The sequence below is a fragment of the Terrapene carolina genome, unplaced genomic scaffold (assembly GCF_002925995.2).
Source record: "Terrapene carolina triunguis isolate 2854851 unplaced genomic scaffold, T_m_triunguis-2.0 Scaffold148, whole genome shotgun sequence".
NCBI classification, from domain to species: domain Eukaryota; kingdom Metazoa; phylum Chordata; order Testudines; family Emydidae; genus Terrapene; species Terrapene triunguis.
The window spans coordinates 6,614,460-6,637,997 of record NW_020664499.1 but is presented as its reverse complement, the minus strand read 5'-3'; the positions used below and the strand labels follow the sequence as shown (position 1 = coordinate 6,637,997).

At 46.6% G+C, this 23,538-nt stretch overlaps 1 protein-coding gene across 1 annotated transcript in view; it reads right to left on the bottom strand.

Moving 5' to 3' along the window:
• Window positions 1-3,791: 3,791 nt before the first annotated feature.
• The window catches only part of LOC115271126 (dual specificity phosphatase DUPD1-like), a 31,414-nt gene continuing 11,667 nt past the window's right edge, over window positions 3,792-23,538 (bottom strand). Inside the window, exons 2-4 of the mRNA XM_026653787.1 lie at window positions 22,184-22,409; window positions 9,412-9,632; window positions 3,792-4,426 (exon numbers count right to left, since the gene is read on the bottom strand). Coding sequence (XP_026509572.1) covers window positions 4,179-4,426; window positions 9,412-9,632; window positions 22,184-22,359 — 645 coding nt within the window. The 5' untranslated portion in view covers window positions 22,360-22,409 and the 3' untranslated portion in view covers window positions 3,792-4,178. The remainder of the gene's footprint in view (window positions 4,427-9,411; window positions 9,633-22,183; window positions 22,410-23,538) is intronic.

Sequence of the window (23,538 nt, the reverse complement as noted above, 5' to 3'; positions counted from 1 at the left end):
ATCCACAGTGGCCTAAGCCATGAAGGTGATTACTGCCACATTTTATACCAGCTGGAGTCTGAGGGCTGTTCTCACCCTCACATCCTGATATAGTGAATGACAGGAATCCTGCAGGACCAGCCTGGCCAGGTCCTCATCCCGGAGGGAGAAGCAAAGGTTCCTAGCAAGCAGGTGGCGGAAGAGGGATTTTAGTTATTGGCGCTGGCATGGCATCCAGCCTCATTGGCGAGTCAGACAGGATCCCGAGGCTTCATGTCGCTCTGACACACGGGGCTGTGCGCCTTCCAGGGGCAGGCGGGACTGTCCCTACTAGTTCTCCAAAGTATCACCTTGCCGAACAGCTTCGCTTCAGCGGGAAATGGGAGGGTTACCTGGGGTATGGGGCCCGGAATATAACATACCCTAGAGCTGCATTCCTGGGCTGGGGGGTTAATGGAGGGGTAAAGAGATGTGCCCGGTGAGGGAGAAATGGGTGCCTCATACTGCAGTAGTTAAGAGGGAGGAGGGCTAGTTAATGGTACCCAAGGCAGTTCCCTGCCCCACGTTTAAAGTGCTGCGCAGACATTAATGTTCAAGCACCTTGTGAAGTAGGTGTTATCCCCCTGGGAATAAAAGGGGGAAACAAGCAGCCAAGTTAAGAGCTTGATTACACCTCTCAGCAAGCTGAGGGAGCTGGGGTTGGGGAGACCAGGTTCCCAGGCCTGCCCAGAAATGCCTTTTTTGGTGCCTCCTTCCTGGCTGGCATCATCCATGTCTCCTCTCCCCTACACAGCCAGCCCAATGGCTACTGCAGTCTCCTGGCACCATCTCTTCTCCCCCAGCCCATCCGTGCACCCTGGCTGGTGATGTGTCCAAGAGCTCACAGTCTGTGCCAGTGGCAGAGCTAGGGATAGAACACAGTGGTTCCTGGCTCCTGCCTTGTGGTTATTTCATCGGACAGTGCAACTTCCTTATGGGCAGGGGAAACAGGTGTCCAGTGCTGGAGTAATGGAATGAGGGTTGGAGGAGAGCGAGGAGAGAATTGGATGCTCTGTAATGCAGGAATTGGTGAGGAAGAGAGGTAATGGAGGGGACCTCAGGAACTGTTGAGCAACTTCTCTTCTCTGGCACGGTGGAACTTTCTACAATAAGGATAGAGAGAGAGCTTCTTGGGGGCTGGGCTGAGACGGCAGAATAAGCTCCTACAGGAGCAAAGGGCCATCCCAAACCTCGCTGCCTTCCACTCTCAGCACGAAGTGTATTGCTTTGACTTTGCCTTCTCTACCCTAAACATATTATGAACTGTGTGTGTATATTGGAAAAAAAAAAATCCAGAACACAACACTCCTCTGCCCACTCATCTCCCCCTGGGGAGAGAAAAAATGGGCCAGACATTAGTCATGTTACTTAATGCACCCCTGGAAGGGGCCCAGATACTGCGGTGATGAACTTGGTACGGGAACCTATATAGACTAGCATAGAGGTGGAGGAAAACCCAGAAATCCAAACAGAGGGAATGTGCCCCCAGCACTGCCATAACTGGGGGGATGAGGGGCTGGGGAGAAGAGATGGGGGAAAGGAAAAAGGACCTTGCAGTAACTGGTAAAGAAGTTGGAAGAGGGATGGCAGGGTGGCACTGATCATGCAGCAGTGGGGGGAGCTCGGGATGTTTCATTGGCTTCCCAAACTCAGTTACGACAAATTTTTTGCTCTTTGTGTTGTCATGTTTTCTATAGCAGGGGGCTGTAGCAATGGGCAATGGCCTCGGCCACTGCTCACAGTAGCTACCTGTTGAGAAGTTTGCTAGGTCTGATGCCATCTTGAATGTTCCCATTTGTAATGCTGTTCTGGAATTTCGCTCCCCAATAGCGATTGGAAGAAAGTTGATGGTAAGAGGCCTTATGAGCATCAAACAGCTGCCCAGAATCGGTTTACCAAACCAAACCGTATCCTGCTGGAGTTCGGTACTGCATATTCAAAGAATAGATTCAAGCTTTAGGATGCTGGAGCATAACTATGTTTTCCAGGTGACTTGCACCCCATCGCTGAGAGAGTGTTTGGTGCATGACACCCCCTCCGGACCAGCCCCCAAACTGTTCTTAGTGACTATCGTCAACTGTATTCTGGCAAATAAGACAGGGATGTGGTAGTAGCAGGGAAGGTGGGAACAGAGTAAAAACTGGCCATTCTTCAAAGAAGCAGACTGAGAATGGCAAACACTTAAACAAAGTGCATTTTATTTTCCCCGGATTAGATACAAATCATATCTCTGACCCTTCCCATAAACGTCTGCTTTTGGCCTTGTCAAAGAATAATAGCCTCAATAGATGAAACTGCAGTGTTACAGCGCTGGTTCATTTCCAACAGGCCTGGCTTTAGGATTTTGGGGGTTTGAAGGGAGTCTGTGTTTGGGTACAGGGAGCTAAACCCAAAGTCTCTTTTTTCCACCCTGCCATGGGTGGTGGGAATAATACGCCAGGGAAGGCTAAGCCTCCCCTGGTGCAGCTGCCGGTGACCTGCCGCTGGACACCTGGGCCGTGGTGGCCTCACCTCTTCCCTGAGGCCCCCACTGCCTGCTGCTGCTCCCTGGGGAGTCTTCTTCCTCTCCTCTCCTTCCCTCCATTTCCCCCCCCCCATCCCCCCCGGAGGTCCCCGCTGCTTGCTGCCTCCCTCCTCACTCCCCCTCCCCCATGGGAGTGGAGGGTGAGGAGGGATGTGGCAGGCTGGGTCTTGCGGTGGGTGGGGGAGTGAGGAGGTGGCGGGCAGGAGGGGTCTCATGGTGGGTGATGAAATGAGGAGGCAAGCAGCAGCAGGTCGGGGAGTGAGAAGGCAAGTGGCGGTGGGTGAGGAGGAACACAGCAGGCAGGGGGGTCTTGCAGTGGGTGGGGGAGTGAGGAGGTGAGCGTGGCAGGCAGGGGGATGAGGAGGGATGCGACGGGTGGGGGGTGAGAAGGCGAACGATGGTTGGACAGGTGGGTCTCATGGTGGGCAGTGAAATGAGGCAAGTGGTGGCAGGCGGGCATGAGGAGGGATGCGGTGGAGTGAGGTGAGTGGCAGTAGGCGGGGGGTGAGGAGAGATGCGGCAGGTGGAAGGGTTCTTGCGGTGGGTGGTGGAGTGGGGAGGTGAGCAGCGGTGGGTGGGGGGTATCATGGTGGGCAGGGATGAGCGGGGACATGGTGGATGGTGGAGTGAGGAGGTGACTGGCTGTGGGTGGCGGGGTGAGGAGGCGAGAGGCGGTGGGGATGAGGAGGGATGCAGGGAGTGGTGTGTGGGGAAGTTCGTGCGGGTGTCTCGCAGCGGGCGGGGGAGTGAGTAGAGATGTGGTGGGCGGCAGCAGGGGGGGCCGAGCAGGGTGGAATGGGTGGAGTGTGGGTGGGGCTGCAGGTGGAAGAGGTGGGACAAGGAGCTAGCCTCCCCCAGGGGAAGCTTCATCCACTGCCCATGTATCCCACCCCAGTTAGTTTAAAGGAGGATTACAGCTCTGGGTTCTGGCTCAGGCTTTGCAAGGCTGTTTAGGACTCCTATCCCTCTCTCTAGATCCTACAGCATGGACTCACAAACTAGTGAGTGCTGAACTGGCAGTTATCATAGGGTGCGTCACTCTGTGGAAAGGTTCTGCTAACCCAAGGCAACACAGGTGAAGCTGGGCTCATGCTTCCTTATTCAGCTAACACCTTATGACATGTATAATAAATGTAGTTGTGCCATGGGGTGGTTATATTTAAGTAAATGTGTCAGGCTTTACATGTGGGTTTGCTGTGGGATAAATTAGCCCCTCACAAATGGTATTAAAATAACAGCCGTTCAACATTTATAGTAATAGGGCAGCAGGAGCAGCTGGGCCTGAATCGCAGTTCATGGACTTGCACGCTTACCCGATCCTTTACATACTGGGCACCACCCTTATAGTTCTTATAGAGCCACTGCCTTCCATCACAAGTCCCTCCTTTTTCTCTTCTGTACAGCAGAGCCCTGAAGAACAGCACTAAAATGAGGGGATTCTGTGTTACGCTCCCTAACGAGATTGCTTCCTCTCTCCATTTATCTTGTCTCCAACCTGAGATTCCCTTTAAGGCATTTCAGATGCTATTGATTCTTCCCTCTGGACTTATAACAAAGGACTTTTGACAGTATTGTTTTCCAACTCCAGTTTTCTCTTGCTAGGTGTTTTTCCGGTAACCCCAGGGCATGAGGAATGCTAGATCTCTGTGCCATGCTCCTCTCCATTGACTTGGATGCCGTTCTTGGCATTTGTCCTCTCCAGAGCCAACTTTATGTCCAGTTCTCTCAGCTGTTTCAGGAAGCCACGGTTTGGGAGGATGCATCGGTGCTTCAGCACTTGCTCAATGGCATCAACCACTGTCATGTTCTTGTAAATCATCAGGTAAGCCAAGACCAAGGTGGCGGATCGGCTGCGTCCCATGGCACAATGAACCAAGATCTTGTCTGCACAAGTGAAGAGAGCAAATACAGAGAAGGCTTTCAGATTTACCAATAATAAACACTCTCCCCTTCTCTCGGGCCTTCCGCCCAGAGATCTTAGTGCTTCACAGCCATTAATATGCTTTACAGCCTCCTTGCAGGGCAGGTAAATACCATCCTCTTGTACAGGCAGGGACTGTGAAGCACAGAGAGGTCAAGTGACTTGCTCAAGGTCACCCAGTGAGTCCCATTATAGAATCTGGATCTCCTAATGCTTTAACTGGAGGATTGCCAATTTACAGCCAGGCAGGATGGGCTGCAATGCGACAGTAGGTAACCAGCTAAGCCAAGCTACAGCTTCCCCTTTATTGGGCTCCCACTGATCCATGATTTACTGTGCTTCACTCATTCTGCTGAATCAAGGAGTGTGTGCTCTCTGGGTGGGGGGCAGAATTAGGAGGCAGAGGTCCAGCGCCAGCGAGGTCCTGATGAACCAGATACTCATGCCCTCCAGGAGGATGAAAAGGATGTGTCCAGTTGCTCCCTACCAATACTTAGTAATATAATACTTCGTCCTGCCATGAGTGCAGGGGACTGGACTAGATGACCGCTCAAGATCCCTTCCAGTCCTAGGAGCCTATGAATACCAGGGGCCAGAGAGGAAGGATGACTCAGTAGTTAGTTCCCTGCTCTGCCTCAGACTTTTGGTGTGACCTTGGACGAATCACTTAATCCCCCTGTGTCTCATCTGGGGATGGCAATTCCTTTCATCCCACCCTGTTCGTCTTGTCTAGTTAGATTTTAGCTCTTGGGATCGGGGTTGTCTCTTACTGCGTATAGGCAGCTCTAGCACAATGAGGTGTCAGTCTCTGCCAGAGCCTCTCGGGGCTGCTGTAAGGCAAATGAATGAGAGTGGGATGTCCCCCACTGGCAGCAGCCAGGGGCCGGTGGAGGAGAGTGAGTGGTACTGGGCCCTTCCATGTGCTGCAGGAACTGATGCAAAGGCTTGTGGGCTACAAAACCTTGGAAGGAGAAAAGCTGGGGTGGAGTTTTGCAAGTCTCAGAGCCCGGGTCGACCGACTCAGGCTTGTGTATGGCAGGAGAGATCCTGCTCAGGCTCTGAAACCTGGCGAGGAGGGTGGGTCTCAGAGCCCGAGCTCCAATCCTAGCAGGAACGTCTACACTACAAGTTGCAGCACCGTAGTGTGAACCCCAGGAGCCTAAGTCCGTAGACCTGGGCTCTGAGACTAGCTGCCATGGAGTTTTTGGTTTTTTTTTTTTAAATCAGTGTACCCTGATAAAGGCAGCATCTGAAGTTCTGTCTACCACAACCTCCTATGGTCAAATAACACCACAAACACCATTGCAAGGCCAGAGGCATTTTTACTTTGTCGGCTACATCCGGTGGGGCCAGGCTTCGACTCCTAGCAATTCGTTCCTTGATGCTGGGAGTGGAGGGAATGATTTCCTGGCAGGAGCAGCACTGCTGTGTCATGGACACATCAAGAACTGCCAGCACAAGGGGATTAATGGTCACAGCTTGCATCCTAATCCCAGCAGATAGTTGTAGAGGCATCATGGCAGATTTCCAGCCTCACTGATAACAGAGAATGATAATCCCTTCTATCATTACTCTGAATATCTGAAACAGATGAAAACTCCCATTTGTTCAGCCCTTCACTCTTGCTCGAGCCTCCGGTTTGTAAATGGGCTGGGGCAGAATGGTGGAGTAAATAACTGACAGGAGGGGAAGGCTGAGGGATAAACGCTTTGCTTGAGGAGCTGGGAAACAGAGAAGAACTTTCTGTGCATCAGTGGCAAGAGGAGAACCTGTATTTTATATCATGTAAAGGAGGGAGAAAAATGTGCATGTCTCTTTGGAAATTGCAAGGATGGAGAACTTGTCTGCTGTGCGTGAACATTAAAGATCCTGGAGGACTTTCCATAAACATGGGAACTTTCTCTGTCCTGCAGGGCCCAATTGTGCAGTGTGTGGCTGGGTGAAGTGATGCCTGTTTGTGTGTTGCTGTTCAAATGCTTTGGAGTGCTAATCTATCTTGCTAAGCTCCTTGTATGGCCATAGTATCTGGATGCCTCACAATCTTACTGTATTTATCCTCACAACCCCTCTGGGAGGTCAGGAAGTGCTATTATCTCCATCATACAGATGGGGAGCCAGGGCAAAGAAAGACTAAGTGATTTGCCTGGGGTCATACGGCAAGTCTGTGGCAGAGCAAAGAATCAAACCTAGGTTTCCCAAGCTAGTGCCCTGGCCCCTGAACCATCCTTTCTCTACTACTTACTCCAAAGTCTGGGTTAGGAACCTGAGGGGCATTAACAAGACAAACATGCTGGGTGGTTCTACTCCTAGGATGCCTGGAATTAAGTTAAGCATGTGAAAGAAGTGTCAGCTTGCTATGCTAGGTGGCTAAACAGAGACTGGTCTTTATCGAACAGGGTAGTTATGTACTCTTGTGTACGCTTTCTTTAAGGCTGATCCCTTGAACTGATGGGAGTATGTGCTGCTTGGCTAACTGCCTCTTATCTCTTCACATGTCCTATGTCTGTAGCCCACTATTTGAATGGGGAAAATGAACACTTCAATACTTCTGAAACCGCTGTATCAGCAAAAAAAGGCCCTAAATCTATTGCAAGTGTATGTTTGACTGAATGCATTAAAATGACCATCCCCATCTGGACAAGAAGGTGAGGCTTAATGGTGCCATACTTGGCTGCAGTATGAGTAACATGTATTCAGTGCCCCTTGTTTCCCCAACATGAATTTATTTGCATTCTTGTCCTCTTTTCTCCAGGGCTACTACAGGCAATGGTTATCTTTATATCGCTAGTGTATGTAAGAACAAAACAACTCTCTGTCCTGGTTATTCAAACTCCTTACCAATGCAGCAGCCAGAAGAACAGCTACATACAGAAGTGTCAGCGTTACACATTTAGTTACTCTTGAATTCAGAGGTATTTTTAATAAGTGAATCATTCCATTCTCTGAGTCGGGCTTCTGTTTCATTGCTGCATTGATGCTTGGTCGAGCCTCAAGACTTCATGAGTGTTTGACACAGCCTTTAAACTGGAAGCTTTGAAGCTTGAGCCTTGCAAACTGCTTTGAGTCTCTCCCCCTACCGTTTATCAGTACACAAGGCACACTAGACTTCTCAGGGCTTGTCTATATGGAGCAGCAATGCGCACGACAGGGCTTTGATTTCTAAAGTGCACTAGTGTGCTGTGCACTAACAGGTCCATGTAGACCCTGCTTGTGCACTTTAATGTAGTGCTGTTGAAACAGTCCTTCTCTCTTGACTTCTGTGTGTTTACCATGTTTTTCATGCTGTGATGCGGGAACAGGAAGGGAAGGCTGCAGGATGGGGAAGTGAAAGCTATTAAGGACTTGTCTGCACAAACATTTTGTTCGTGGCATGCTGGGGTGTGACTGTACCCCACACAAACCTGCTGTGGACTAGTTGTCCGGGTGCACCCTGCTGGCACATGCTCAAAGTGCTCTAAAGAACTGTTAACAAGTCCCATTTTAAAGAAGACTGGAGCAAAGCATTCTAATGAACTCAACGCGTGTCAGCAGGGAGCACGCAGATAGTTAATCTGTGGCAGGGTAGTGTGGGCTAGATTCACACCCCAGCTTGCCACAAACTACATGTTTGTGTAGACGAGCTCTTTAGGCCTAAGTCCCTCTCTAGGAATGTGATTAGAAGTGAGGCTAGAGATCAGACGCTTTCAGCCACCCAGAAAATCTAACTATTTCCCACCTTTTCCAGAAGCAGTACTTGGGTGGAGTCTTGTCAATTTTAAGTAGCTTCCTTCACCTATGGACCTCTCTTCCTTCTAAGAACATCAAATCTTAAAGCAACACATAATGCTACTGGCACTTCAGTTTTAAAATAGTGATGATTTATTGTCTTTCTGCCTTAACAAGGGGCAAATTCTGTAGCTGAGGACTGTACTTGTTGAAAGCTTAAGACCTGGCTGGTTATTGGGGGTATGCCAGGTAACCAGCAGCTGCTGATCTAAACAGCCAAGAACACAAGTTGACAAGAGGTTGGAAACTTGATATGTGGCCCTCTGATATTAAAGGCTTTGTAGGTCAGCAGGAGGATCTTAAGTTTCTCTGCTGGCTCCTGGTAAAACACCCTGTTGAGATTTTTTTAAAAATAAGAACCGGAGTAAATGTTGAAAGACAGTGTGGGGTCGCGGCTGTGGTGCTTCACATCAGCTTAAACCCTTAGCTAGAACGCTGCTGGAGGTCAGCAAATAATGAAGTGTAGTAATCAAGCTGGGAAATTACAAAGGCTTTAACTAATGTTTCCAGATCTGTGCTGTCAAAGTGATTTCAGTCTCCTACGGCTTGGAAGATGACAAAAATAAATCCCTGTTACAGCTTGGAGATGATCTGATGGCAAAAGTACTAAAGTGCTTTGATATGTCTCTATAGCAAACCTAATGCTTTAGTGTAAGAAATGTTGAAGTGACAGGCTTGGAGACTGGAGTCCTACATACGCAGGATAAGTACAGCCTGGGCAGATGCCCTGCTAATAGGCCTCACAGCTAACTGGAAAGGGGCCACCTCTAGGAATGGCAGACTAGCTCCGTGGCCCATTGAGTTCACGACTTTCCTCCTGAGATTGTTTGCTTCATAGGAGTGTAAAATGAGTGCTGCTTGTGCTAGGGACACCTGTCTGCCAGGGAGATAGCTGCTTAACATTGGCCCATCAGGAGGTAAGGACTCTTGGATTGCTACCAAATCCCATTGATTTGAATGGCTGACCTGGCTGTGAGATGACCTGAACCCTATACCAGCATTGACTTTCCCGAAATGACCAGCTCCATTATTAGCCATTGCTTGTTTGTCCTCTGCCGGTGGTCCTTGACTGTCTCTGCCTGTTTCACCCCCTGGCAGTGGCTACTTTTGATGAATACTCATGTTCACTGAGATCAACTGTAGCAAACAAGGTCTTTCTGACCGTACTCTGCCCCCTCCTTACTTCTCTGATCTTGGAGTGCAGTTTCAATGAATTCAGCAGCTGAATAAAAGAACTGGCTGAGGTTGAAGGTGGTGAGATCATCTGCTTCTACCCCATGGTACTCAATGGCCATGTCACTGTAGTAATCTGGTCCTGTGTCCACATTCCACCGGCCATGGGCTGCATTGAGGATGTGGGTGAAGCCGGCTTTCTCAAGGCTGTAGCGATCTAATGCAGTTTTCCTGTTAAACAAATGTCACTGTCAGGTGTGTGAATGGAGCTCTCTCATGCTGCATCCGCTCAGAAATATTTCTTTTATTTCGCAAGTGATAAACCACAACAACACTGACGATACTTCAAAAAAACAGTCTGATCCCCTGCCTACACAATACCTTTCATCCCAGGATGTCACAAACAAACTGAGCTGCCTAGCAGCCATATGCTGTGAGCTGTTATTGGTTCTACCCATTTTACAGGGGGGGAAACTTGAGCTAGCTACAGAGAGGTTAAGTTGACTTGTCCAAGGTCGCAAACTGAGTGAGCGGCAGAGCTAGAAATAGAACCCATTAATCCTTCCTCCCACTCCTTGGCTCTAACCATCTGACACATTCTCTCACAGCATTTAATATGACAGGACTAATCAAAGAGTCAGTTACAAATGAGGATTAAATTCAGCTAGGGTTCACATGGCTCTTACTACCTCTGAAAGAAATGCAACCGCTAGGATTTTTCCCTTCTACACTTAGAGGAAAAAACTTGTTCATGCTCATGTGTCCAGAGGGTCTAGAAGCTCTGTCAGTCTCCTCCTTGCTCCCATGTACTAACGGATCACATTAAGGTGTCTCAAGACAAAAGCACTATACCCGAAGGTCACATATCAGCCATTGATTTAGAGCTGTAACCTCTTTAGAGAAGTAAAAGGGGAGTGAAGAGGAATTGGCGCCTGGGATGAGGGGGAATCTATTGGGTGGGGGTGGGAATGAAACTGAAAATATTCAAGCTTCTTAAACTGGTCAGGATGTGCAAAGCTAATGCTTCCCTTTCCATGCTCAGGCACCCAGGCGTGCTGAGGACAGGACTAGTGGCAGTCCAACCTTCAGTAAATCTGTTGATAAGAACAACCTATTGTTATTTATTATTATTAATGTGGCCCTCGTGCTTAGGAGCCCTAGTCATGGATCAGGGCCCCACTGTGCTAGGCGCTGTACAAACACCCAGCAAACAGATGGGCCCTGTAAAGATTGTAAGGACCCAGTATGGTGGTTGTTATGTTTTTAATATGAATCCTTTATCCTTTCTTCCTAACCCTGTTGGCTAGCAGATACAAAAAGGAAATTCTAATTGTACTCCGCTGTACCCAAGTGCACACAAGTGTGGTTGAGAATTCCTTGAGGGATGCAGAAGAGCTGCTGCTGCATCAAGGCACATAGCTCTAATTGCTCCCACACAAGAGCATTGTTTAGCAGCAGTGTCTAATAAGCTGTGTGTTTTATACATGGTAAGACTGTGCGGTCAGTTTCTACTGTTGTTACCGTGGGCTCTTTGTTTTGGTGGGTTAGCACAATCTAGCAGAGTCCCCAGAACAATTACACAGCCGCGAGCTCAGTGAACAATAGAGACACAGCATTGTTATTGGAGGAGAGCCCAGAGTCAGTGCAGTCTCCTGCTGCCGCTACTGCTCAAACACACTTTCATCTACTCCCCCAGGCAGGAAGTATGCTCACCCCCCTGAACTTCCTCTCAGAGCTACTTCCCGAGATGGTTAGGAGGAGCCACGGAACTGGGTGAAATTTTTCGACTGAAATTTTTTGGGGAAAAATGCGGATTTTGGTTGACTGAAACATTTTGTGGCTTTGTGTAGAATATGTCAAACTGATTCAGAGGAAAATAAAACTAAAAATAATTCCAAACAAATCTAAACATTTCATTTCTATACTAACTGTTTCACGTTTTTTGATTCAGAATGACTTTCAAAATTTACTTGTTTTATTTTTATAAATTTAAAAACATTTAAAACGCTCAGAAGCAAAACATTTCAGCCGATGTTGAACAAAATGTTTCATTTGACCCAAAACCGTTTTTTTCTGACTACTTGATTTGCTGAAAATTTCAAAAATAATTTGTTTTCGGATCAACCCAAGATGGTAATTTTTTTTTCAGAATTGCCAGTGAACTGAGAAATTATTTACAGTTCATACAACTTGAGTGCCCCGCTCGTTGGGGGCTCCATGTAGATGTGCCCCACATAGAGACCTAGCGAGCACAGAGTAACTCCGTTACAATACTATCAAAAAGATTGATACTTTAAACAGGGCTGGCTCCAGGTTTTTTGCCGCCCCAAGCAAAAAAAGAAAAAAAAAGGGGGGGGGGGGGGGGGTGCCGCCACTGAAGCAAAAACAAACAAACAAACCAAGTGCCGCCCCTTGAAAAGTGCCGCCCCAAGCACATGCTTGGAACGGTGCCTAGAGTTCAGTTCTCAGTGGTACCAGATGACAGAACAAGGAGTAATGGTCTCAAGTTGCAGTGGGGGAGGTTTAGGTTGGATATTAGGAAAAACTTTTTCACTAGGAGGGTGGTGAAGCACTGGAATGGGTTACCTAGGGAGGTGGTGGATTCTCCTTCTTTGGAGGTTTTTAAGGCCCAGCTTGACAAAGCCCTGGCTGGGATGATTTAGTTGGGAATTGGTCCTGCTTTGAGCAGGGGGTTGGACTAGATGACCTCCTGAGGTCCCTTCCAACCCAGATATTCTATGATTCTAAAGCTGACCCTGACTTCAAAAAGAAGATGAAATAGTTTTCTGGGGAGAAGGCCAGGGCAGGTGACTTAGCCTACTCTCTTGAGTCAAACAATAGGTCACATGACAGACATATTAACATTTGACACTGCAACATTCATCTGGGATGTAATTTTCCTGTTTCCTTGACTGGGTTCTCAGGAGACTGTCAGAAATTAATGCCTTAAATGCAAATATTAGACAAGGTGGTGAGGTAATATCTTTCAGTGGACCAACTTCTGCTGGTGAGAGAGGCAAGCTTTTGAGCTACAAAGGACCTGAAGAAGAGATCTGTGTAGCTCAAAAGCTTTTGCATCTGCTATCCTGGGACAAACATAGCTACAACAACACTGCAACCAACTTAGATGCAGATACTATACCAGTAGAGAGCCTTAGTTATAGTGCGTTGCATGGCTCTGAGATCTCGCATTTAAGTGTTCAGTGGCCGTAATGTTTAGTGAGCACACAGGAGTCTCGTTTGTCAGAGTGAAGGCACAGTGCTTTTTTATTAACAGCATCAGTGCTCAGATAAGTCAGCGTCTGCTCAGGCTCCGGAAAACATTTAGTGTGTTCTGGGCAAGCCCAAGGGTTAACACAGGGTTTATCATAGCCACTCCCAGATTAGCATGGTATTTCTATATCTGCATAGTCACTTCCATTCTACTTCTCCTTACAGTACCTAAATGAAACCTCCCAGGGCTCTTTAGATTTACGGACATGGGGGTCTATGCTATTGGAGCTGCCCACTGGTATACGTACTGCAGTATCCTGGCAATAGACAATACCTGAAGTTTCAGTGGAAAGCACTCCTCTTTGCCCTTCCTTTTTCCAAAGGCGTCGTGGGCAAGCATATTTTGAGGCTGGGGCTAGAGGATGAGTTCCTTCCTGTTGCCTGCTGTTGACTATGTCCTGAAGCTTTAGTATAATTTTTCTTGATCAGTTTGGACTAACCCCTTATATTAGCAGAGGCATATTGGGTATGTATTTATTCATGTAGCCATTCTGTCAGTTGAGATTGGATGAAGAGGAGCAACTGATCCATCTTAAACATTACAAATGCTTACGGTGTGATAAACAAAATCTGTTATCATTGTGAGTCCCTCTTTTGCTCTGAATTAATCATAGATATAAGATACAGAAGAGACATTCTGAGGTCTGTCTAGACCATCATCCTGCCAATGAAGGATTATTCTCTATCGTGCTCTTTAGTGCTTTGTGCAGGCTGATGTTAAATTGTCTGTCATCCTCGCCTTCCTCTTAGCTTAGCCTCTCGGGTCAACTGCTTTAAACTCTGCTGTATTGAGTGCTCTTCTATGGACTTGCTCGAGTTCAGAACTGACCTTTTGCAGGCAAGGTTACCACAGAAAAGGCCATTTATTCCCACTGGTGCCTGTCCCATAACCAGTTGTTTAATATGGGCCCAGATCAAACCGTTCCTTCTTTAGCTGCTAAAACTAGAAAACTTTCAAACGTGAGTGCTCAAAGTTAAGCATTCAGATCCATTTCTGGGCATTAAGATGCCAGTTTAGCAAAGCACTTAAGCACGTGTTTAGATTGCACTTACTTCAGTGGAATTTAAGCATACGCTTTACTGAACTGGTGCCTTAATAAATGCCCGACTTTCAGTGGAATGCACACCTGCAGATCCAGTTGTGAGCTCTCTGCACCTCTGCAGGTAAGACTATGTATTTAGATGCCTCAATATGGGTTTGGCTGCCTCCGTCTGAAAGGGTTAGTTGTAATTTCTGTAGAAGGCTTATACCAGGAACTTTTCCTATGATTTCTAGTACGTTGCATATTCTGCAGGGCCAGGACTTTGTGCTTTTGTTCTGTACAGCATTGAGCACACTATCTTTGTGAAAAATATAAATGGTTAAATCACTCCACAGCCACTGCTTCCACCTCGTATGCTGTTTTGCTTTCTTCTTTAGAGAGCTCCAGCAAGCTTAAATGGTGTGATTTCCCTTTCCAGTAACTAAGCTGTGTTAGGTCCTTAACAGGACCTCTTCCCTCCGCTAGCAAGAGGTTCTGTATTTATAACCTGCTCCTATTGGCTTAAACTGAAGTTTTGCCATTCATAGTAACAAAGGATCAGGTCCTCAGGCCAAGATTTTTCAAAAGTGCCTAGTGATTTTGAGTGCCCAACTTGAGATATCGTAAAGAATTTTCAGAATGTGCTGCAGATTAGCCCTTTGATAATCGGTCCCTTTTAGGGTTGCCAATCCTCCAGGATTGCCCTGGAGTCTCCAGGAACTAAAGATCAATTTTTAACTAAAGATTGTCGTGTGATGAAAGCTCCAGGAATGCGTCCAACCAAAATTGGCAACCGTAGGCCCTTTACAACAGGTAGGCTGCTGGCAAGGTGAGACCACTGCCGATCATACTGACTAATAATGTCTCATTGTTTCCTTGCATGCCCCCATCTGTCTCCATCTGTGGTCTCTTTTCTTATACTTAGTTTCTAAGCTGTTTGGGGCAGAAACCATTTTTTTTCTGTTTATACAGCACCTAGTACAATGGGATCCTGGTCTGTACCTGGGGCTCCTAGGTTCTACAAATAATAAATAGTAGTGATAGGTTTTGGTCTTGCTTTAACTGAAGTGACTTGATTGCATCTGAGGAAGTGAGTATTCACCCACGAAAGCTTATGCTCCAATATGTCTGTTAGTCTATAAGGTGCCACGGGACTCTTTGTCGCTTTGATTGTCAATGATCTTGAGATAACTAACATGATTGTAAATTCTGATGTAGAAGCTCATGCACATTTCTGAATGCAAATAGTGTTCCCAGTCGTAGCTCACACAACCATGACCAGGAACAAATATTTGTGCAGTGCACACACTAGAATTTACAAACATCTCAATTAACTCAAGATAATTGGTAAGCAGTTGGGTTGATTTACAGCACAACCCAAAACTTTGGTGTAGATGTACCTGTAGAAGCACCGACAATCATGAATCACTTGTGAAAATCTCAGTTCATAGTTTAGTGCTTTTGTGTTTTAACATCATTAGAACTCTTGGGTATATCACAAGATGTGTGTGTTTCCTTTTGTTCCATCTTCTTACGCTGCTACTGTAGTAATAGCATTTTAGATGAAAGGAAAGAGTATGTAAAACATGAATACCTCCCAACACCAACTGGGTAAGGCAGCTAGTGAGCTAGGGCCACACAAAGGCTGTTAGTGTGAATTATAAACCTTGTTCAAGGGTTTATAATTCAATCTTTAATTTGTTTTGAGCTAGCACATGACACAGAAGTTCTTCCTCTTGCAATTAGCTCTCCACCTGAGTTTAATAGTCCAGCTAAGAGTTTTCTGTCTTACTCCCTCCCTATGTGATGCTATTGCCTTGTAAATGTGATAGATATTTCTATTTCTCTGGTAATAATTGAACATAAAGCCACAATGCCAGGAAAAGTTCGCTCTAAATGCCCAGCGTAGGTGAAACTATCAGCATTTGACATCCTCCAATCGCTTTCATTTTACTCTTCTGGGCCATCTGGGTTTTAGCGCTTGATTTCTTTTTACATGGCATAAGCCATTATGATCTTCAATGTCTGCCTTGAATGCACTTCAGAGCAGGGAAGGTGAAGTACTGTATTGGGAGATAATTAGGAAAGTGACAATACATCTCAGTCTAGGAAGGGAGGCATTGAGGAAAGTTTGGGTCCCTGAGTAAAAACCCACCAGGCCTTTTAATAACAAGAGATATACTGGGTACGGTGGCCTTGATTCAGCAAAGCACTTAAGTGTATGCTCAAAGTCAAGCGTGTGCTCAAGTCCATCCTTATGCAGCAAAACCTTTAAGCAGGGGCTCAGCTCTTTACAAAGTCAGGGCCTCTATAGTGGAATATGAGGCAGATGGACCCATCAATGTGTTTGTAAAGTTCTGTGACAAAATGGGGTGCTTGAGATGGGAATGACCCTCATATGGGGAAAATAGAAGATGAAATCCCTTTTTACTTTAGATTATATGCACACCTCAGAACATGTTGCCTAGTACTGAGTTGGGGGGAAATGGCCCAATCAAAAATATAATTCAATTGCAGCCATTTCTTTGAAGAATAGTACTTATTTCTTTAAGATTTATACAAGGACAAAAAGATGGTGCCCATCCAAGCTTGTGATCTTCATTTAAAATAAAAGTTCATAGCAAAAAGACAAGTCCTGCTACAAATTCTATTTCATCCCAGCAACAGTTAGCTAACCCTTATTGCAAAATAAAATAATACTGCCCTTCCCTTTCTCTTGTTTACCCCAGCCCACCATCGCCACCGCTCTCATTGGCACCTCACTCATGAGCACCAATAACCCAGCCTTCATTCGTGCTTTAGTCTCAGCCAGACACTGGGGAAGATGCTCAACTGCGCCATCTGGTCAGAAGAGACAGAAACACAAGCCTGGTGTCATCCACATACTGAAGACACCACCATGATTCTCCATTCACCCTCCCAATGGCCTCACACAAGTGTTAAATGGGGAGGGACAAGATGGAGCCCTGTGAAAACCTCTGAGTGCCCTGCAGGAAGCAAAGTCTACCCTCTGAGATCACTCAACAAGAAATGCACAGAGCAACACTATTTACTCCTCCTATAGCCCCCAGGTAAGTCAACAGCATTTCATAGTCAGTGCTATCTCACTAGGCGGCTGGTGTATCTAATAGCATTATGGACACTCATCTGTTATCCAGCACTTGAGGGAGATCATTGAGCAACACAAACAGCTGCTTTCTTAGTTTGTATCATACTCAAGTTAATACTCAGATTGACAAGGGTTAAGAAAATCTGAGGCAATGAGATACTGTGGAAGGAATTGTCTTTTCATAAATTTTCAAGTATTTTTAACCACCAAGGGAAGGCTAGGGGCAGGGCACTAATTTGCCAGATGTTCAGTGTCAAATGAGGAATTCCTGAATATAGACAGTACCTCTGTTTCCTTAAGAGTGGTCTGCAACCTGCCATTACTAAGGCAGCTGTTGACAATCTCCGCAAATACTGGGCCTAAAGTTTCCTCAACTTCTCCTGCATCTAGAGTAGCACTGCTGGCTGCAGATTAAGTAGAGATAATGTAGCATTTGTCCCCCACAAGGCATTGCATTGTCTTCACAGATGCATGAATTGGAGCAATTTTTTCCCCTCTGCAAACTACCTAGCAAGTTCTTCACAACCAGAGGAACTCATCAGTTGCTGAGTGGGGAAAGCCAGGGTTCACTGAGCAATCCAGTGCCCAAAGCAAATCCACTGACTGAGGTTTTGTAGATGTTGTGATAGGCAAGGAAACTCCTCTTAACCTTCCCCACATCAAAAGCATGAGAGTTTTGAAACATTTTTGACATAGACAATTAATTTCAGACTTTGACACTCTTCCTTATTGCTTCAACTGTTGCAAATCAGCTGGAGACCAAAATGATTTGTGAGGAGGACTGGCAGGGTAAACTGCCAGTGCTGCTTGTATCTTGGCATTTAAAGCTCAAGTCCATATCATCACTTTTTGTCCCTGAGAGATTGTTTTGTATAGAGTTACATATTTACCTTCCAGCTCATAAAGCCTCCACTAAGACTGCCAGATGACTATGCTAATATTACAATGAAACCTTCCAACATGTGTGTCTCTTTCTTTTTAAAATAAAATGATCCCACACCCTCTCCATTGTGTGTACATGTTTCTACCTCCTGGGTCACTAATACGACCTGGAATGTTTCTATTTTTATGTGATTAATACCAGTGGATGTCCTAAGAGTTCATATGTTCTAAACAGTGTGAAGTACCTGTGCATTGCACTGAGCCAATTCCCATCTGATTTCCTCTGAACTAATCCAAATGGCATTTCTCTTGATACGTAGCCACATCACTTTGCCAGACAAAATCCTTCAGGAAGGGGAGGGAGTCAATCAATGGGTGGCTAAACACTCAGTGTGTGCTTAATTAGCACAGTCTCCTATCTTCTAGATGATCTCTCCATGTGCGCTACCTGCACACTTAATTGCCTGAGTCAGTTCTCAGACCACGCCCCTCGTAGCAAGCATGGTTGTCAGCTCTACCAGCTGAACTATAGAGAAGGCTCCCTTTCACCAAACCTACAGGAGTTTGACTCTGCTTTGCAGCTGGAAGTTAGTCTTAAAATGTATTATGTAAGGAGGGATCTCTTGATTAGTTTCTCTTTTTGGTAGAGACAGGCCAATGAGACAGTGTTCAGATATAGATTAGGTTCTGGCTAGGGTTCAGACCTTGAGGCCTGATCAGAGCTGGGGATGAGGTCAGATGAGGCCAAGATCTTAGGAGACCAACATCATCTTTAGCTGAAAGCTTGTGAATGGTACTCTGGAACCAGAAAATGGGCCTTTTTTAGTTTTGGATCTAAGCCAGAATCACAGCCATAGTGATGGGCAATTTGGCAGCTACCATCTCTACTTTCTGGCTCTGCACTAGGAGCTGGGTTTCCCTCTGAGCCCCAGTTTTGCTTGTGCTTTGGTTGTACCCTATGGCTGTGGATCAGCCAACCAGGCCACCTGAAGAAGACATGTGCCTCACATCAAACAGTGCTGTTAAAAGAAGGAAACAAAACAAAGCAGCTCCCTATCCTATTGAAGATGATCTACATGTTACTAATCCTGGTCATGGATGAACCAAAAGCCTATTTCTGTTCCTGTCACTGGGAGGCTCCTATCGTCTCCAAGGTCTGGTCTTAAAAGTCTTTAGAACTTGCTGGAGGAAAACTTCAATTGGAGCTGAACACAGGATGTTAAACTTGAGGGTTTGATTATTCTGGGCCTGACAGGCCTCATGGGGATTTCATTGCCTCTGGGAAACAGCTGCAGCGGAGTCCTGTAACAAAAGGAATGAGTGGCCTCACAGGGCTCCATGATAGCCTGTGTTGCATTAGAATAATGCTGTGGTTATGTAGTCAGGATAATTAATTGGCATTTCCATAAGCAGTGGCTGTTAACCTCAGAAATGCAGAAGGCAGGAATGAGGCCCAGATGTGGAGGCTCTGAAGATAAACTCTGTATGTGTGTTCCAGAGTAGCAGCCGTGTTAGTCTGTATCCGCAAAAAGAACAGGAGTACTTGTGGCACCTTAGAGACTAACAAATTTATTAGAGCATAAGCTTTCGTGGGCTACAACCCACTTCTTCGGATGCATATTGAGTGAAACATATCGAGGAGATATATATACACACATACAGTATGTGTGTGTACATTTGATTTGTAATGAGCATGCCACTAAATTCTTCTAAGGGCAGCCCTTAATTTAGCCTGGTTGATAAGGATCCGAAATGAACCTGACATCTGTTGCCTTTTCCACAGTAGCTATTTGGTGACCAGTTCTTCAACCAGGCCCTAAAACGAGGCTCACTGATGAGTTGAGGGCGGAAGCTGTTGGTCACAAATAAGGTCATCTTGTTCCAAGGGGCTTATCTTGTGTTCAATGCTTAGGACAGGGGTGGCCAACCTGAGCCTGAGAAGGAGCCAGAATTTACCAATGTACATTGCCAAAGAGCCACAGTAATATGCCAGCATCCTCCCATCAGCTCCCCCCGCCCCCGCTCCCAGTGCCTCTCACCCACCGGCAGCCCCGGCAAACAGCTGTTTCGTGGCATGCAGGAGGCTCGTGGCGGGGAGGGAGAGAAGTGAGGGCATGGCAGGCTCAGGGGAAGGGGTGGAGTGGGGGCAGGAGCAGTGGCAGAGCCAGGGGTTGAGCAGTGAGCACCTCCCGGCACACTGGAAAGTTGGCGCCTGTAGCTCCAGTCCCGGAGCCGGTGCCTAAACAAGGAGCCGCATATTAACTTCTGAAGAGCCGCATGTGGCTCCGGAGCCACAGGTTGGCCACCCCTGGCGTAGGACATAAAAATAACTAAAAGGGAAAATAAAGCTGGGTGAAGTGTCAAAGCAAATCAGGTCCACTCTAATAAAGACACTTTGGACACTGAGAGCAGCACTGCCAATGTGCCAGCATGTGGAGTTGTGTATACATGGATTATTATGGCCCCATTATCCTGGACTTCATCTGCTTCCTAACTGCCACCTTGTCCCAGTAATGGGGCCAGAGTCCTGCCTGGTGATCAGTTCCTGTCCCAAATCCTTGAGGACTGGAGGCTGGACCCTATGTGAACTGGAGCCCTAGCTAAAGAATTAATTTTTTGTGGGCCATCAGCCTAGTGAAGCTGGGCCTCATCTGTTTCCATTCCTCCTTTATTTCTTTCCTTTCCCCCTTGATCCTCAATCATCTCTCCTTCTCATATGGCTTTCTTTCCCTGCCTCTAATAGTGTGGGGAAAATGTTTCATTGTGAAGCCCATGCTTCAGGGATGGGCTAGCAAGGTCTTCTGACCCAATGGCTTTTACCTGCAGTGCTGCCATCATGTGACCCTTTCCCACCTATTCTTAAAAGCTTGCCCCATTTTCTTAGGAGTTAGTGTGCTCTGCCCCCCAAAAGATACTCTCTCAACAGCCAACCCCAGCTAAGTGAACAACGTATCTCTGAATATTCTCATGTAAAGTAGTGGGGCTTCTGTTTTGTTTCCCTGATTAATTGCTCTAGTGGACAAGTGCTTTATTCTTAGCATTTATTTTATAGATGTTCAAATTCGAGGTGTAACAAGGCAGAATTACAGAAACAATTGTGGTTGGAAAAATAACCGTTGGTAGATGGTGGCCTGTGTCTAGGGACCCTGAATGTTCTGATTGGCCACTTGGGCCTCTCTGCACCAGCTCAAAGGGGCAGAGTTGAAGACTCATCACAAAGACAAGTGAAGAATACTTCCACCTATTATGTTTAAAAATAATTCCGGAAGGGAAAAGAAAGTGCCAGGTGAATTTAACAGAGCCCATTTTGCTTTTGCTGAATCTTGGGTTAAAAAAATCTAGCATGAAACAAAAATCACTCCCCACTTCCCCCCCTTGTCCCTGAGCTTGTTGGCCAGACTATCGCTACACTTGGGGGGAAAAAAATTCTTCTGTAAAGTGTTAGCCTCTGGATGCTTATAGCCCAGATCTCTCAGGAGGGTCTTTCTATTGCTTCTGGTGCCACAGAATTAATTGGTCAACAATATTGGGAGTCAAATAACATTTTTAAAAAGCTGTTTATCTTTCCACTTTTATAATCTGGCAGGAGATGAATTTAGGACCTTTTAAAAATATTATGAATACTTCAGAGTTGGTGGGGCTGCAGCTTTTGCCTTTTAGTAATGATGTAAAATAAATATCCCATTAGGGAAGGGAGTAGGGGGAAAATTGGAATTCGACCAATAGTGCCTAAGGGTTAAGAAAAGCTCTCCTGCTCTGCAGACAGGTTTGATTGTCTGTGTATGGAGCCAGTTCTGTATAACAGAATATTATAGCCATTTCCAGATTAATCCTGTGCTTTCACGTTCATTTGCTAAGAGCAGTGAGATGCACCCTGCAGCTGAGAACGAGTTCAAAGTAGCCTAGCCCTATGAATAAGGACAAATTTGTTTAATGCCTGGATAGTTTTAATGCACAAGAGCCCCCCTGTTCCTCCTTGACACACTCCCCTGCCCCCAGCCAGGCTGTGACTTACCAACACTGAAATGTTTCCAGCTTTTGGGAAGACTCTTCAATCACTTCCAACAATTCCATTTCAGGTTAAAGCCACTCCCACGCATGGTTCTGTGCACTCAGCCTGTGCCCTTCACTCAACATGACAGAGGGACTGTCACTTGGTAATAAATGACAAATTACTCCTTGAAATTAACCATCTAAAAATAGTACATGACTACCCACAAATGCTGCAACCTGTCCTGCTGTCACTATTGCACCATTACTGTAATCCTTGGTAAGGAGAGATGCCTACATGGCTATTAAAACCTTTTCTTTGGGCTGTGGTGCTTGAAAACTAGAAGGGGAAATCTTTGCTTTTGTGTATCCTGAAAAGGGCTGAGGCTGCCTTATTCCTATACTGAGCACTGGTTTGGGCTGCCAGCAACAGCTTATGTGCTGGCTAACAGAATGTGGGGTAGGAACCCCTGTGGCTCCATTGGTGGGTTGCGTTTATCACTTACTCATCTCCTATGTAGAGATTAGGCCAGACTTCATTGACGTGAGTATACTTTGGGCTGCCTTTCCAGAAGAGCCGCTCCAGTTCAAATGTGCCGGGGGTATAATAGTCTCCGTCGGGGTCCACTTTCACTGCTGCGTAGGCACTTTTCTTCATGATGTTCAAATCTGCTGAAGACATCTTGTCCCCAGGGGATAATATGGCGTTGTATACTTGGTTCGTGACAGTAACTAAAATGCAACCATAAAAAGAATAGAAAGCTGGGAGAAGTGTCAAAGGCAGCCGGGTCCACTCTGGTAAAGCCCCCCCCCACCCCCCTTTGTGACACTGAGAGCAACACAGCCAACATGCCTGGATTTGGAGCTGTGTATAATGATAGACACCTCTCTGGCAGATGCAGCCCCCACAATCGGAATTCGTTTGTACTGCTGGCTCCCTTGAGAGAGGAATTAGAAGTAGCTCATTGGATAAACTTGCTCGCAGTGAAGACTTTCCAAAGCGCTCAGCGTTGGCCCAACTCTGCTCCCACAGGTAGTTTGCTCCCAGGAAAGTCAGGGGTTACAGTTCAGCTGACCTCAGGTGCTTCTGAAAACCCCACCCGCAGGCCTCCAAAGAGCCAGTGAAGGGAATTTTCACCATCAGTGGAAATTTTAAAATCAAGATGGGACATTTTTTCTAAACGATCTGCCCTAGTTCGCACAGGAATCCATTCAGGGAAGTTCTATGGCCTCTCTGGAGGTCAGACTAAACAATCGCAATGGTCTCTTCTGGTAAGACTTGGACTCCAGGTTGTTAGTCATTAGTCTCCACAGGCTGCACCTTTATCTAACATACAGCAAATCAGAGAGTGGCTGAGTTTGTCCCTAAGGCTGGCCTTGGCGTGCCCTTGTTTTACTCTATTAAACTTTTCACGCGGCTCTGCATACTGAACATTTAAGTGACTGTTTCCAGGCTTCCTAGTTTGCCCTGTTGCTGCAGGGCACTAATAGCAGGTGTGACCGACTGAACCTGCTCTCAGGAGTGCAAGCGTGACTGCCATCTGCACGCTCGGAAAGGCTGCATGCTAAACAAAGGGAGCAATCTTCAGTTAAAGAGGAGTTTTAATTCTCATCTGTGGTCATAGACCGCCATGTTGTGGGGTGCGACCCAGACCAGTGAGGGGTTGTGTCATTGCCTGCCCTGTAACCCTGGGTGCCCTAACTGCTCTGCTGCTGTGGCTAACAGCCCAGACACCAACAGCCAGCAGACGAATGTGTAGTTCCCCGAGTGTCTGTGGGCTTTGCAATCCCGATTCAGCGCTCCGATCCCAGCAGCCTGCCTACAACACAACAGCCCTGCTCCAGTTTCCACTGGGTTTGG